This window comes from Camarhynchus parvulus, chromosome 1, assembly GCF_901933205.1.
Source record: "Camarhynchus parvulus chromosome 1, STF_HiC, whole genome shotgun sequence".
In the NCBI taxonomy this organism is placed as follows: domain Eukaryota; kingdom Metazoa; phylum Chordata; class Aves; order Passeriformes; family Thraupidae; genus Camarhynchus; species Camarhynchus parvulus.
In genome coordinates, this window is record NC_044571.1 from 70,723,308 (window position 1) to 70,738,546 (window position 15,239).

At 42.3% G+C, this 15,239-nt stretch overlaps 1 protein-coding gene across 5 annotated transcripts in view; it reads left to right on the forward strand.

Annotated features, from left to right (window-relative positions):
- The window catches only part of SPATA13 (spermatogenesis associated 13), a 169,112-nt gene that overhangs the window by 143,379 nt on the left and 10,494 nt on the right, over positions 1-15,239 (forward strand). For 4 of the 5 annotated variants that reach the window (XM_030949240.1, XM_030949230.1, XM_030949220.1 and 1 more), the window contains 5 exons: positions 8,106-8,242; positions 8,809-8,988; positions 10,044-10,229; positions 12,307-12,486; positions 13,108-13,340. In XM_030949240.1, the coding sequence (XP_030805100.1) occupies positions 8,106-8,242; positions 8,809-8,988; positions 10,044-10,229; positions 12,307-12,486; positions 13,108-13,340 (916 nt within the window). Of the gene's footprint in view, positions 1-5,500; positions 5,751-8,105; positions 8,243-8,808; positions 8,989-10,043; positions 10,230-12,306; positions 12,487-13,107; positions 13,341-15,239 lie in introns of those variants that run through there. The other variant, XM_030949260.1, reaches the window with a different exon arrangement.

Sequence of the window (15,239 nt, forward strand, 5' to 3'; positions counted from 1 at the left end):
TCCTGTGTAATTTTGCTGTAATTGTTTACTTTTAGCATGGAATGCTCTCAGGAGTTAATAGAAATAGTCTATTAACTAGTCTAGATGTAGTGGAACATTTCTTCACAGGTGGGTCCAGAACAACCTGGATTAATACCATTTGTGTTCCTTCAGACACTGGCAAGATTTGGAAATAAAAGCAAAATTCTCACTTTGTATCTTTCACTGTTAAGAGTGAACAAACACTGTTGGGAACCTTCACCCTGAACCTTCTTGATCAAGGCATCCCATGACTGAAGTAGGAAACTTAACAAATAGCATTTTCAATGTCTATTAAAATTATGTATATGTTTACAAGTCAGTACTTGACTTCTATGGTTCTTAGCTAAGTTTTAGCTGCAGTCGTGTCCAAATTCTACCAAAAATGCTTTAACTACAAATTAGCGTACATAAGAACGTGTTAAAACTGAATTATCCTGTTTTAAATAGAACATGACACTTTTTTTCAGGAGATGCTCTTCAAGAAGCAGACTTGAGAATTTCTAACTATGGCAGTAAGAGGGACTTACTCACTGAGATGAGCTCAGTTGGTTGGAGCATGGTGTTGATAATGCCTAGGCTGTGGGTTTGATCCCCTTATGGGCCATTCACTTAAGGGTTGGATTTGATGATCTTAGCGGGTCCTTTCCAACTCAGAATAGTCTGTGATTCTGAGATACATTATTGTGCTGATTTAGGCCGATGGTTTAGGGAACTAAACTCCAAGTAAGCCACTCCCTTTCCCCCTGCCCCTTTCAGAAATGGAGGGACAATGAGGAGAAATTATAAGATAACAATTTACTAAAATTGCAATGACAACAGCACCGTTAATAGCAAAAAGTATGCAAAAAGAAGGTGCCCTACCCACAAAAAATGGCATTTACCACTGTGAAAAAAACTCCAGGTCTTCCTGAAGACAGTGCCTTCTGTGGTCTCCACACAAAGGCAATTAAATTACTGTTCCTGCATATGGGCCACGTGGTATTTGGAACACAAAATCAATGTGTCAAGGAGAGCTTCCACTGCTTAATGTTCTCCCTCGCCACAGTTGGAAAACAGTGAAGGAGTACGGCAGGCAAACTGCTTGGAAGCGCGATCATTGCGTTGTGCCATGGCGCTGCCTCAGACCACTCTGCTTTGCTGGTTCCATTCTGCACAGCTGCCTCTGGCACTGATGCTGCTCTCCCCAGCTTGGTTCAGTCCCACATGGCTGCCTCCGGCACTGGTGCTGCTCCAGTTGGGCTCTTCTGGAGCTTGGGCTCTGTGTAGCTCAGCTGAGCTTGGTTCTGTGCTGCTGCCTCTCTCTATTGGTTTTTGTTCCCTTGGTGTGGCGTCTCAGACCATGTTGCCATCCTTCAGCACCGTGTCTTAAAGCTGTGACCTGAAGGGATGGGAAAGGAGAGGGGCTGGATCCACTTGGCTGATCCCAATACCTTCTTCCTCAAGAGATCCAGCAGGATGGCAAACTTTGGTTTCCAGTGCCCAGCTGCTCCTGCCAAAACCACACCCCCAGCGATGATGTGGCTGGTATGGAATAAACAGTGCTAAAAGCTCCACCCCCTCCTCTTTGTAACCAGGGCAATTATATATACTCCTTTTGTATTTTCCTTGAATTTATATTGTAGTAAAATATTGGAACTACTTTAAAACCTGCGTCTGGAGTGTGTTCTGCTGTATGCTTCTTAGTGCACTTAATGATCCAGATCAGGCACTGAGGTAAATTAGATGTCGAATGCTGTGACTCTTGCTGAGATTCTGTGGTGTCTCAGTCCCTGATACCAGAAGGACCACTCACAGAATAACAGGTCTTCCATAATGTAGTTTGTGAAAAAAGAGGCTCTTTTATTATCACAGAGCAGGAATTATTTTTTCTATTTTTAGTTTTCCTTTCCAATTGATGTTTGGAAACAACATGAAATAGTATTAGTTACCTAGACAACTGCCTGAGAGCGATATCTCTCCAGGTATTTAGATTTTGAATAACTGGTCTCCTAAACTTAAGCAGCAGGATGACAAATACACAAACTAAGATTCCTGCCACTTTTCAGGACAATGAAGCCAAAGCAACCTTGATTATGTTAGATGTGACTTTTATGAGACCTTACAAGAAACATAGAAGTGGAGCAGGAAAAGTCTCTGAAATCAAAACTCTGAAGGCGACTGTGGAATATCATGGACTTCACAGTTTGAAAGCAGTTGCAAAAAATCTGGTAGCTCCAGAAAAAAACACTAAAGTGACTAGTGTCACAAATTCTGATCTCTTTTCTTTTTTCTCTTAAATCACAAGGCACTTCCTTGTCTTTGAACATGTGAGAGTTTTTTGTTTGCTCATGCACAGTGAAATTTGATAGCACAAAAGCCCTTTATTATAGAAAGTAATTCTAAACTCAAGCACTGAAAACCAGTGGTATCTTATTTTAGTTACTTGCTAAAGCCTAATACATTACTTGCTTTCTTCTTATAGCAATGGCAGATAAAAGTGGAGATGTAAAATTTTGGAAAAGTAGATGTTACAAGACAGTAAATCATCATCTGTAGGAAAGAGAGTAAGAATCAGACAACACACAGGAAACTACCCTTGAGACTTACATTGCTACTCTTGTGCTTGAAGGGTTACAGGTTTTAAATTACATTAAACAGGTTGTCTATTTGTCACTACAGAGTAATTTTTATAAGCATCTGAGAAACTAACCCCTTTTTTTTGCATATTTTTGGGTGGGACTAGAATTTGGCCTGTGTGGAGCACAGCTTGGGAATGACTCAGGAGAGTGGTTGGTTTTCTTAAAGAGAGAGCTGATGAGTGGAATCAGATGTTCAGTGTCTGCACGAATGATGTGGGAAGGGAGGTATAAAATGAAATGGTAATTCTTGCTGGTGTGGTGAATTATTCACAGTAGTAAAAGTGAGACGTGAGGCACTGCTCTGGCTTCAGGTGTTGGTAAAGCCAAGGTAACGCATGTGGAGGAGGAAAAGAGCCTGATGGGCTTACAGAAGGATGGACTTTGAACTGGATATTGCCATTCAGGAAAAGATCTTACAATCTTAACAGCCATTTACAGAGTCAGTGCAGTGCATAGTAACAGTCAAAACAGTAAATAAAAGGGCAGGAGTTTGTAGGAAATGAATAGAGAACAAAACAGAAGGCCCAATTGTGCCACTGGTGTGTGTGGGGGCCATCTCCCCCTTCCTTTCCATCCCAAAAGGCATTTTTTACAGGGGACGATATAGAGAAAAGCAGAAGGACAAGAAAATCGACTCAGTGTGTGTCTCTGGGAGGAGTGATTAATGTGGCTTGGGCTCTGGAACATGGAAAAAAGGACAATAGGAGAATAAAACTCTGTTTGGCACAGGAAAAACGAACAGATAATAGTTATTGTTTCCAATAATTTAAGAACTAAAGGGCACCAAATGAAATCACCAGAGAGCAAGCTCAAAATAAAAGATAGTTTTCGCAGTCTGTAAAATTAAACTATAAAAGTAATTGCTACACATTGTATTTCACATCCCAACAGTTTAAAAAATCAGCAAGTGGTTTGAAAATCCAGTTCATTAAACACAAAGATATAATTTCTGCCCCAGGAGGGATCTGACTGATCTAGAAGATAACTGGAATTTAGAAAAGTACATCAGAAAAATGCCATCACACGCCTCATCTATTTTTATGTTCCTCCCTGGCTGCTGTGGGAGAAGTGGTTGGGGGTGACCTGTGGTCTGCCTCAGGATGGAGGGTTCTATGATACCGGGGTGTTTCTAGAACTGGATTTTCTTGAGGTGGATAAACTAGCTTTTAGTAGTTTAGAAAGTGCTACCCACAGCCTTTTCAGTGTGCCCTGCACAGTGGCTAAGCCAGCTCAGCATGCGTTGGGACAAGGTCACTGTGGACTGCCACTACAAAGGGCAGCCTGTACCTCCTCCTGTCCCTGGCTGATCTACAAGGAAATGAAGCCACCACCACCTCACCCCAAATGAGCACTTTTGTGGTGATTCAGTTTGCCAGATGTGCCCATGCAGAGGAGAGAGGGCAAACCCCCCTCCATCCGAGCAGCATCCCATGGTGGCATTAGGTTAGTCATCGGGCAAAAGCACACAGTCTGTTCCTTTCTGCAAAAATCAGACCAAAAGAGTTTTGAGTTGTTTTTCAGAGGTTGTTTTTTTAAAGTGTCTTGTAAAAGAGCTGTGTGGGGTTTGATCTGGTTTTCCTTTGGCAGTTGAACTGTTTTTCCCCGATGGGCAGGGGTTTGACATGGCAAAGATCTTGTGATCTGGCTGATTAAAAATGTGAAATTTTCACTTGCAAGTCCCGGGATCGTCAGCACTTTAGTGTCACCACTGTCACTTTTGTGTGCCAGCTTGCTTTTTTTTAACGGTTTATGCCAAGAAAAATGCTGTGTGTGAAGATCTTATCTAGTAGCTTGTTTTTATTGTGCTATCCAACTATAGTCCTTGCAAAAAGAAATAATAGGGAAGTTTGAGAGATTCAGAACATGATTTCTGTCAGTCTCCTGTGGAGTGCAGCACAAATAGGATTTTTGCAGAAAGACACCATTAATATTTCAGGGTGATGTTTGGCCTTTCCTTGTATGTCTGAGGCAGTGCTGGGGAAAACCATGTGATTTTAGTGGGTGTTGAGAAGTTGCTGTATGCAGAAATGCCTCCAGGGTTTTGTGAACACATCCCTGGAGGAGGCAGTCCCCAGTTACAGGACAGGCTCAGCTGAGCAACAGTTTTCAGCTAAAGAAGCCAATAAGTTTTTGGGGCTTTCCAAATTGTGGGCGTAGTGCTGTGTACAGACATAGGTTGCAGCAGGCTTTGCACTCTCTTGACGGGAACAGCTCCTGCCTCTGCTTCCAGTGCATGGCCTGATCCAGCTTCACTGCGGGAGGACACAGATGCAAGGGTGAATACTGGCCCATGGTGAATGAATGAGGTTGTGCTCTGGCTGGGTCAGACCCAGAGAAAGATGGATGGTTTGAGTTCTTTCCTGCTTCATTCCCTATTTCATAGAGCAGCTGAATTAAGTTTGTAGTTTCAGTGAGAAAATGTCTCCCTCCTCCCTGTTTTCCTGGGAGCAGTCTGCTGCAGCCTTAACACTTGTGCTGCTTGTGCCCTAAAAAATGATACAGCATTTGCCTGTGAAGCAAGAGAAATTGTGCAAAAAATACCTTAATTGTTTGCTTCTTCTGGAATTTTAACTTGTATAGTATGACAAAGATAGACCGATACTCTGAACAGTGTTGTAATACAAGGAACTCCCAATTCCTATCCAAATAGTCTCTCCCTCTGGATTGCAGTCATTTGAATATAGATTGAAATCGTGTTTAGCTGCTTTAATGAGAAGCAAATGCACTCCCTGGCTTGCTGTGTTTGGATGTTCAGGCTCTGTGGGAGCGGTCTGGGCGGCTGCAGGCCAGGCAGCCGGGTTTTTGTTTCTTTTCTGGAACTTCCTCCCTAAGGGCACCCCATGATGTCAGAGAGCCGGGAGCTCGCGGCAGCCAGGCTGAGCGGCTGAGTGCGCTGCTGGCAGTTCCCAGCCGGGCTCGGCCTCGGAGGCACCACCGGGAGCTGAAGGCAGCTGACAGCCTGTTCCTCTGAGCTGTGCACAGCTCAGAGCCTCTTGTGATCCTCCAGCAGTCCTGTCGGACTGAGCATCATCACCTGTTAGAGGTCTGACAGCAGCATGGTAGCCAGGGGGGCAATGGCACGATTTTGGAGTCTGGAGAGCCTTCAGATGGGTACGTGTGAGTAGAACATGCTCGCTCTTGCTTTTTTTCATGGTGTTTGTTGATTGAACTGGTAAACAGTGGCAGTCAGGGGGCCGGATTCTGATGCCACTTACTCTGTGTCATCCATGGGAACCTGCAGTACTGGTGAAAAGCTGCTAGATCAGCATCAATTCCTGGCTGTCTTAAGTTTTTTTGCATCCCATTGGTGCAACTGGGAAAGCACACCCCTCCCTCTGTATTTCTGTCTGTGTACAATAGAGGAAAAGGTGCAGAATTCAAGATTCCACTTGATTCTACCCAACAAAGTCAATCTAAGCTTGTTGATTTGGTACAGAATAACAAACAGCTTTCTGTCCCAAAATTGTAGGGTTTTTTTGTCTGGAGTCAAATGAATTAGGTTATTTTGATGTGCCATTATTACTGGAACAACCCCACAGGCAGTACGGATAGTGCAGTGGAAATGTATAAAGGATCACTGGGATTAATTTTTTGGATGTTGCTTTATAATATAAAAATTGATTTAATGAAATATTTATTTGTAGATTTTTTTAAAAAAGCATTTTCGGTAAGTTTCGCAAGATGTGTTTTAAAAGTTCATCAGTGCTCAGATTAATGAGTTTGTAGGGAAAAAAAGTATTGATCTTTTAAATAGGGGTTCTGCATCCTTCTTGCTTAAGCAGATGATACTGTTAATGTGAATGTCTATTTAAAATGCTGGAGAGTAGAACAGAATAGCCATGTTTTGTTGTGTCAAGACTTATGCCATATTTTTACATTTTTAATGGAAAGAAAAATTTTGCAAGTTTTTTATTGAATCTGTGTGGTGATCTGCTTTGATCTCTCTGGCAAATTAATGCTCAGATGAGTGAGGATGCCGGTGATGGTATGCGTGCCCTGAGGAGGGGGTTGCAGTATTTCTCCCTATAAGGTAAATAGCAGATGGCAGCAGGATGCCTGGTAGTAGTAGGTGCACGGAATAAAGCCAGTTGTCGTCTCCTTGCAACTCTAACCCATCCAGAGCCCAGAGCTCAGCAGACAGGCAGTGCCCAGGTCTGAAGCAGAGTAGAGAAGAGGCAGTGTCAGGATCCTGACGCTCAGCCTTGCTGCTTGTTGGAATTGGCAGGTTCAATAATTCTGCTTCAATGTCCCTTCCCAGATACTCAGGAGTAAGAGTTGCTCTGTTGACTATGTGGCAACTTACCTGGGACTAGCCTTTAGCAAAGAAGTTCGGGGCTAGCAACCTGTTCTGAATTTGACTTTTTACTTTTTAATGCGTTTTTGAGCATTGTATGATCTTCAGACTCTTAATTCACAGCTTGGACTTGCCATAAGAATAAATCTTTAGGAATAAATTAACAAGGACCAGAGAGTGCACTCAAGCACGGGGCTACTGGTCATGAATGCTTCTTGATCCTGGGTGCTTTGAACATTACAGGCAGCTTTCAGAGGCAAACCCACTTGGACAGGGTCCAGCACTGAGCACTGTGGGTGTCAGTCAGTCAGTCAGTCAGTCAGTCAGACTTGTTCCTGAGGTCAGCCCCCAGTTCTATTCCTCTGCCAGTGGTGATTGCCAAAAGGATCTGTCACCCAGTGGTGTACCCCAAAGGGGTTTTGTAGTTTTATACAGTAACAGTGTTTCTTGTGTGGCTGTGTAATAAGATGAAACCCATTTTAGTCCTGACCTCGCTTTCTATACAAAGCTGCCTCCTTGGTCAGAAAATGTACAATTGTCAAACCAAGAAACTGTTGTGATTTGGGAAAATTGGTTTTTTGTAGGGCCATTCCACCATGCCAGTCTGGGCTCCATGTCTCCCTGAGCCTTGGTGCTGGCAGAGCCTCCCCAGTTCGTGGGAGAGGTGGCAGCAGCCAGCACAGAGCTGGGGCTGCACATGGGCTGCCCACCCCTCTCCTGAGTGGGTGGGCACAGAACCATTAGGTCCTTGTGTCCCTGCAGGGGATGTGATGGTGTGAGGGCACCCAGCCTGGGGGTGACAGTGTCCCCACTGAGTGCTCGGGGCTGCTGGGGCTCTCACATCTGCTGCCTGGGAAATGACATTGGGGCTTTCCTTCTGATACTGGCCATTTAAGGTTTCCTCTGATAAAAAATAAGTAAGGAATCATTGTAGTTCTGGGTTTTTTGTGTATGAAAGTTTTATCAGCTGCTAAATGAGAAATTCTAAAAATGAGTAAAGCGTATTTAATGACGGAAAGGTGGTTTTCCTGAGACCTCTGCTATCCTCCACTCCTGCTGTTACTGTTTTATTCGTGACAACAAAGGCAATTTCTCAGCAATTCCTCTTGCATTGTTGTCTTTCTTTGAATCATGAAAATGATGAAGCAAACAGCTGTTGCACTTTGTTTTAGTTGCTGCAGATGGTGGGACTGAATCTTCAGCCTTAGTGGATGACAATGGCAGCGAGGAAGATTACAGCTACGAGGAGCTCTGCCAAGCTGCTCCCAGGTACCTGCAGCCCGGAGGGGAACAGCTAGCAATTAATGAGGTAATGTCCGGGGCTTTGCGTTGCTGGGATGATGACGCAGGGAGGGCAGGGACAGGGGTGGGGGATGTGGAGGGATGTTTTCCACAGTCTGAGATTTTGTAGTCATAAAAAATTCAATGGCAGTAGCTAGTTTCTTTGGAAGGGATTTTTGTTTGCTCAGTGGTGAATACCTTTTTGTGGGTAAAACTTTGTTTTGTACACTCCTTTACTAGCATTATTGTGGTTATTGCAGTTTTTCAGTAAATTGTGATTCCTTCTATAACCTCTCCTAGTGTTTCCAAGAAGGGAGTGGGGGAAAGGGGACAGTTTGAGTGGGTTTAATTTTCCCTCTGGGTTTTATACCATCACAGACTGTAACTGTTACCCTATGTAACTGCTCTGGAGTGGGATTCTGGTTGTGTTCACTAGTGAGAATATGCATAGATTTCTGAAAATCTGAAATTTTAGTTTTATCCTGTAACAGGAGTAATAGGCAATCTAGTGACCTATATTGCTATCTTTGTAATTTATGAACACTTCATAGTTTATCTTCCATCCTTTGCAATCTCATTTTCTTCCTATCTTAGCTGATAAGTGATGGCACCATCGTCTATGCAGAGGCTCTCTGGGACCATGTCACTATGGATGATCAAGAGCTGGGCTTCAAAGCTGGAGATGTCATTAGAGTTCTAGAAGCTTCCAATAAAGACTGGTGGTGGGGAAGAAATGAGGACAAGGAGGCCTGGTTTCCAGCTAGCTTTGTCAGGGTGAGTAATTCTTTTGCTTCTTGCTTTTGCACCATTGCAAGATTCCTAGCAGAGTGCAACAGTTGTCATGGCATTACATTTCATACCTGATCCTCAGCATGTTTATAGCTGAACCTCAGTGGTGTAACCCCTAACGAGTTCACAAGGAAAAAAGGAGTAGATAATCACACCCTAAGATCCCTTAGCTCCTCTGACAACTTTTACTCTGTCTTCTTCATTTGGTCCCTTTGTAACCAAAGGGGTTTCTTAAACAGAGATTACAAGAGAAGGAAGCTCAACCAGAAAGTCATCAGTGTATACAGAGAGGACACAAGAGTTCTCTTAAGGGCAGGGAAGAGCTATGCTGCAGGGATTTCTTGGTAAAATAGGGCTTAATTTATTATCAAGGACATTGTGTAGAAATCTGGTTCACAGTCTGAACTCCGCAGTCAGAACTCACCCAGATTAATGACAGTGTAACTCTCAGATGGTAAAAAATTGAATTATATTTTAGAAAATAATTTGAACTGCCTTTTGAGAACCTGTAGTGAAACTTGGACCGCACTGCATGAAGTACTACATACACAAAGTGCAGCAGGTGGTTGCTCCCTTTCCCTTTCCTAGATCTCTAGGCAACCTGAGCAATCAGACAGAAGTCAGAAAAGGAGGTGCTGCTGTCTGTATCATACAGATGGGGCACAGGGAAACTATTTAAAAGTGGTTGAATGCCTGCTTTTGTAATTTTTACCCCTATGCTAACTTGCCAAACACATTAACTATTAGTAAGGGTCAGAAATAAGCTTAACTCTGAAAACTACATGAACAGCACAACATGGTCTGTCTCAAATACTGTGAGTAGAAGTCATGTATTTAACCAGACAGAAATCTCAACGCTTTATTTGAATATGCAGTGAGTACAATGAGACAAATCCTGTTGTGAAGTCCCCTCTATAAGATAAGAATGAGAACATGTCTGTATCCACTCTTCTCTTAGATATAAGAAGTTTATAACAGTTTTACCGCACGTTGTAAAACTTTCTGCTTCACTCTAATTGCTTTGTTTGTTCTGGCTGCAGCTGCGAGTTAATCAGGAAGAAGTGCCAGAAAATTGTAGTAATATCCAGGACGAAGAACAAGATTCAGATATTAGCAAGCATCGCCAGAAAATAGCTGAAAACAGGGATCAGATGAGAACCAACGTTATACAGGAAATTATGAAAACAGAACGAGTCTATATCAAGCATCTCAAGGACATCTGTGAGGTACATGCTTTAACCTGAGGACGTTCTGCTGACCTAATGAGAACAAATCATTCCATATCAGTTGAGAACCACAGTGGTTTCTTATTTCAAAATACTCCCAATTGCACTTCTGATGCTGTCAGTCAGATTCTTAGTTTCCTTTTACGGCTTTCCTCTCTGATGACTGCCATGAGCCATTGCTTCCTTTCTTTTAAAAAAACTTCCATTTTTGACAGCAAAAAAGTGCCTCTCTGACTCCTATTTCTATAATAAATGAGAGAAGGAAGTCCAGTTTATTTAGAGCTCTTTGCCACTGTATAGAAAACTTTGGGTAACTGTAGTAAAATAATTTGCAGTTCAGTTACCAGACTTCTTGGAAGTAACTTGTAAAGAGTATTTGCTAAATGGTTTTTCTCCCTGTTTTCTCAAGCAAGGAGATTTTTACTGGATGCTTAGGAGTTACGAAGAAACCTTAAGTGTGTTTTAGATTTGCCTTGCTTGTTTGAACCATAAAATGGGGGTGGTTTTCTGCTTTTTCCTCAATATTTGTTGGAGGCTCACACTTGGGCAAGAAGCTTCTTAATACTTTTCACTGAAGTTTGCCTCTTCTGACATGAGTTATGATGCATTTGACCTGTATTTGACTTGTTTTTGTAGTTTGCATCTGAAATGGTGCTAAGCAACCTACAAAAATATTCTTTGTAGCCTTAGTTTGCTAGGTCTGTCCTTGTATTTGTCATGCTGTCATCCTTTAGTCCACCACTTACCATTAGATTGTTTAATTCACAGCAAAGTAGACAAGGTAGCAGTAGGTTTTTATTTGTTTTTTTTTTTTTTTTTTTTCCATTTTTAGATCAGGTTTTTTTCTTGAAGAGAGAAAAAATGGAGAGAAAGGACAAAAATTGGTTACCAACTGGCTAATTTTAAAACATTAAATGTAAATTTCATCATTTATATTCATTGTTTACTTAAGCTAGTAAGATTGATTGTGTGCATGAAAGACCAGGGAAGAATTTGTACACTCTGCTATGCTGCTGCTATGGCTAGCTGAGTTCTAGGACATGATCTCATATTTTACTGACCTGTTAAGACTTAGACACATATTAATTAATTAATTTTCTCTAATACGTATATCCTATACCTGGTTTTTAATATCTGGCAAGCCTCTGAGTTTAGTACAAGAGAGCAAGCACATATTTTCCAAGAAGAGAAGCAATGGGCCATGCTCAGCATGTGGGATAGAGATAGTCTGCTGTCCTCAGAGTGAATCTGTAGGGTAGTGCATGTAGGACATAAGGCTGAAAATACACTCAAGTAAGACTAAGCCAGAAAAGCTACACAGATAATAACCCAAATTTGCAAGCTCAGCCCTTGCATGAATCCCTCAGGCTGGCTGTAGCCAGGATCATGAAGCTAGAGTACACCCATAAAACATGTTTTACATTCAAGAAGTGTCTGCAGTCCACATTACAGGAGCCACACAGGAATTAGCTTTCCCTGTTGGTGCAGTAGGAAATGCGGTAGCTGGCTTGCAGCGTAGCCACTGCACAGCTCTCGGAGCAGATGGCTGTGGAGGAGACAGGAATATTCCTAACAGTGCCAGCAACAGTCAGCGTTACTTCCTGGTAAACCTCACCAGAGCAACTGCAAGGCTGTTTCAGCTGTCTGCTCCCAGAGCTGTTTGCGGGAGGCCTGCCTGCCAGCAGCCAAATGGAGGAGTCTGGCAGATAGCTCCTATCCCATCAGTTAACCTTTGCACTCCCTGAGCCCTGGTGCTGTAAGTGCTGTGAGACTGTGAGCACAGCAGCTCTTCCTGGGGCTTCAGTCCCTGCAGTGCATTCACAACAGGGAGATGCAAGTGGGCTTTACACTCGGGACATTCCCTGGTTCACTTGGGGTACCCTGAGACAGGGGCTGGACCCCAGGAATCCACATGTGAACATCTCAGGTGCAAATCTGAACTTCTGCTTCTGTGTGTGTCTAGAAAACCACTCCCTTGCCTGGAGACCACGGGGGTCATGGCAGCTCAAATGATTTTGTTCAGAGTAGGACCTGTCTCACATCCTCAGACTAAGGAGTGTTTTTTATTTCATTTCAGGGTTACATTCGGCAGTGTCGCAAACATACAGGAATGTTCACCACAGCTCAGCTAAGCACCATTTTTGGAAATATTGAAGATATTTACAAGTTCCAAAGGAAGTTTCTGAAGGATCTTGAGAAACAGTACAACAAAGAGGAACCTCATCTAAGTGAAATAGGGTCATGTTTTCTTCAACATGTAGGTTGAAAAAGTTGATTTTATTTATGAAATTACCAAAATATGATAATAAAAAGCCAAGTTACCATATTAGGAGGGGATTTCACTAACATGTGCTTCTTAAATAATAAACTGGCAGCATTTTAGAAGGTAAAGTAACTTGCAGTTAATTAAATATTTGTTTTAGATTTCTCCTCAGCTTTAGCAATCATGTTTTTTGTAAACAGTTTTAAGTTTCTTTGTTGAAACTCTAATGATCACAGATGATGCAGTGATCTCATATTCAGCAAGCAGAAACTTCATACAGACATTAAGGAAGGTAGGTAGTGAGGAGATAGGCTGTGAGTTCTTGATAGAGACTTGCTAAGCCTATAGCTGTCTTCCCCAAAGAAAAATACTTTTAAAAGTGAGTTTGATTATCCTTACTCAAGAAGAGACCTTTATTTCTGTGTTCTGACAAAGAAGGGTACATGGTTTTGACAGCTACAAAGTAGATTTTTGCATATTTCAAGGCTGATCAGCCTGTAAGCAATATAGAAAATTGATTACTTAATCTAATTATATATAATAGATATTACAAAAATTGCTTTTCTCCTTTATAAACAAATACTTCAGTAAAGTTGTACCTTTTTTTTTTAATAGCAAGAAGGCTTTGCTATTTATTCAGAGTATTGTAACAACCATCCCAGTGCCTGCATTGAGCTCTCCAGACTGATGAAGCAGGGCAAATACCGCCACTTCTTCGAGGCCTGTCGCTTGCTTCAGCAGATGATTGACATTGCCATTGATGGTTTTCTTCTCACACCTGTTCAGAAAATCTGCAAATATCCTCTGCAGCTTGCAGAATTGCTCAAATACACCACTCAGGAGCACAGGTGAGAGAATGAATATAACAAATTCTGTAATAGTAGTAACATCTAATTACTCAGGTTTTCTGGGTGGCACAACATTGTAGGTTTTGAGATCAGGAACAAAACTGCCATGGACCATGATAAACGGGGCTTCTGGAACCATCACAGTCAGTCACCAAAACAGTATCTGAAAGTGCAGCACAGGGGACTGAGAGGATGCATGCCACAATGAGGAACAAGTCAAAGAGAGAGAAGGAGAAGAAGATGGTGTGTAAACAGGATGCAGGGAGGAATGTGTAATTCAGAGTGAAAAAAAAAGGCCAGTGTGTGAAAAGAAATCAAGGAGAAAGAAATCCAAAGAGGGAAAGATTCATAAAAGTTGTGGATGTAAGAAAAAGTGAAGATTGCCTTAGAAAATAACCACAACCTGATTAAGTTTGGAGGTAATTTGTTTTAGAAACTTGGTAGTAATAAACATTACCTTAGTTTGCAGTAAAGTCCAGGTACTAGATTTTCAGCTGGCATAAATAAAAATAGAAGTTGCAGATAGCCTTTCCGGTATACCCCTGCACTGATTCGATCTTTGACTAAATTATGATTTTATCTGTAAGTGTCTTTTTATCTTGTATAATTGCAAGAAAGTATTCCATTGTGACCCTGTGCTCAAAGTCCAAATGAAGCCTGAGGCAATGTTTTCTTGGCCAAAGTCAGTGCTTTAACCTTGAGAAAACTCCCCTTGGAGACCACTGGATTTTTGCCAGAGGCAAAATACAAGGTCTGGGGAGCTCTGACATTTACACGTGAAATGCCTCTATTCAGTTCTGTGACTACCTGGGAAGTGCTGCAATAAGAATTACTAACTAGAGTTTCTCTTTCGCTGCTACTGATTTTAGAAAGGTTATTCTGTGAGCTATTATACCTGCAGATAAAGTGACAGCGAGGTCTCACCACCTTCCTCCCGCAGTACCTACTTTCCTCTTGTGTGACACAGCATCCAGAGATGCCTTCAAGCGCAGAGAGGCACCCACTGTGCAGAGATGCTCATAAACAGGCAGATCTACACCCACATGGAGCCTTGGGAAAGGCTACAGCCAGCTGGGGGTTTTGGTAGCATTTTGTTTTCATAAAAAATTTGAAGTTCCAATATGCGCAACCTGCTGTGAAGGCCACAAGTTGTGTAGCAAGTGTGGAATAAATACCAACAAAGAAAAAAGGAACTGAGATAAGGAAGGGCAAGTGTAGCAGTATGGATATCATGTGGTCACCCTGTGGGGCATCTCCCTGGCGTTAGTAGGATCCTGTTACTGTTAATCTCACTTTCTGTATTCGGTGTGGCAGAATAGAGTTCCCACTGATGTAAATAAAGAGAGGAGAGAATGCACACATTCAGAAGGGAAGCACATCCATCAGCAGCAGCCAATGAAAATTGGAACTGAGACAGAAGCAGATAAAAAGGACAGCAAGGCTAACGCCTTGGCAGGATTTATTTCTGGTTCGTGCTGTTTTCTGCCTCTGGCTCCCTTTTCTGCAAGAGGCATTCTGATAAAAGAGGAAAAGCAGCTGCTCTGCTGGGATTCCTTTAGCAAGAAATATGTCTCTTTCCTTCTCTCTTTTGAGAGATTCCATTTGACAAAGGTGAAGGAGAGATGGATGCTATTCAGAGGAGAAAAAAAAGCCTGCCTGCAAGCTTGGGGAGATTCATAGGCATGTTAAGAGCTCAGGAAAGAAGGAGGGGAGCAGAGCATTGCAAGAAGGACAGGAGGATTGGCCTGAGTTAATTGCATTAGTCCTGAAGCAGGAAGGGGCAAGTGGCCATCATGGCTTTCACACATTTGTCCTGTAGAAACTGGATGCTTTCTTATTGTCTCCTTTAATTCCTCTCTCTGGTTCCCCTGTTCTTGGGTTCTTCTCACCCTCTGTGGG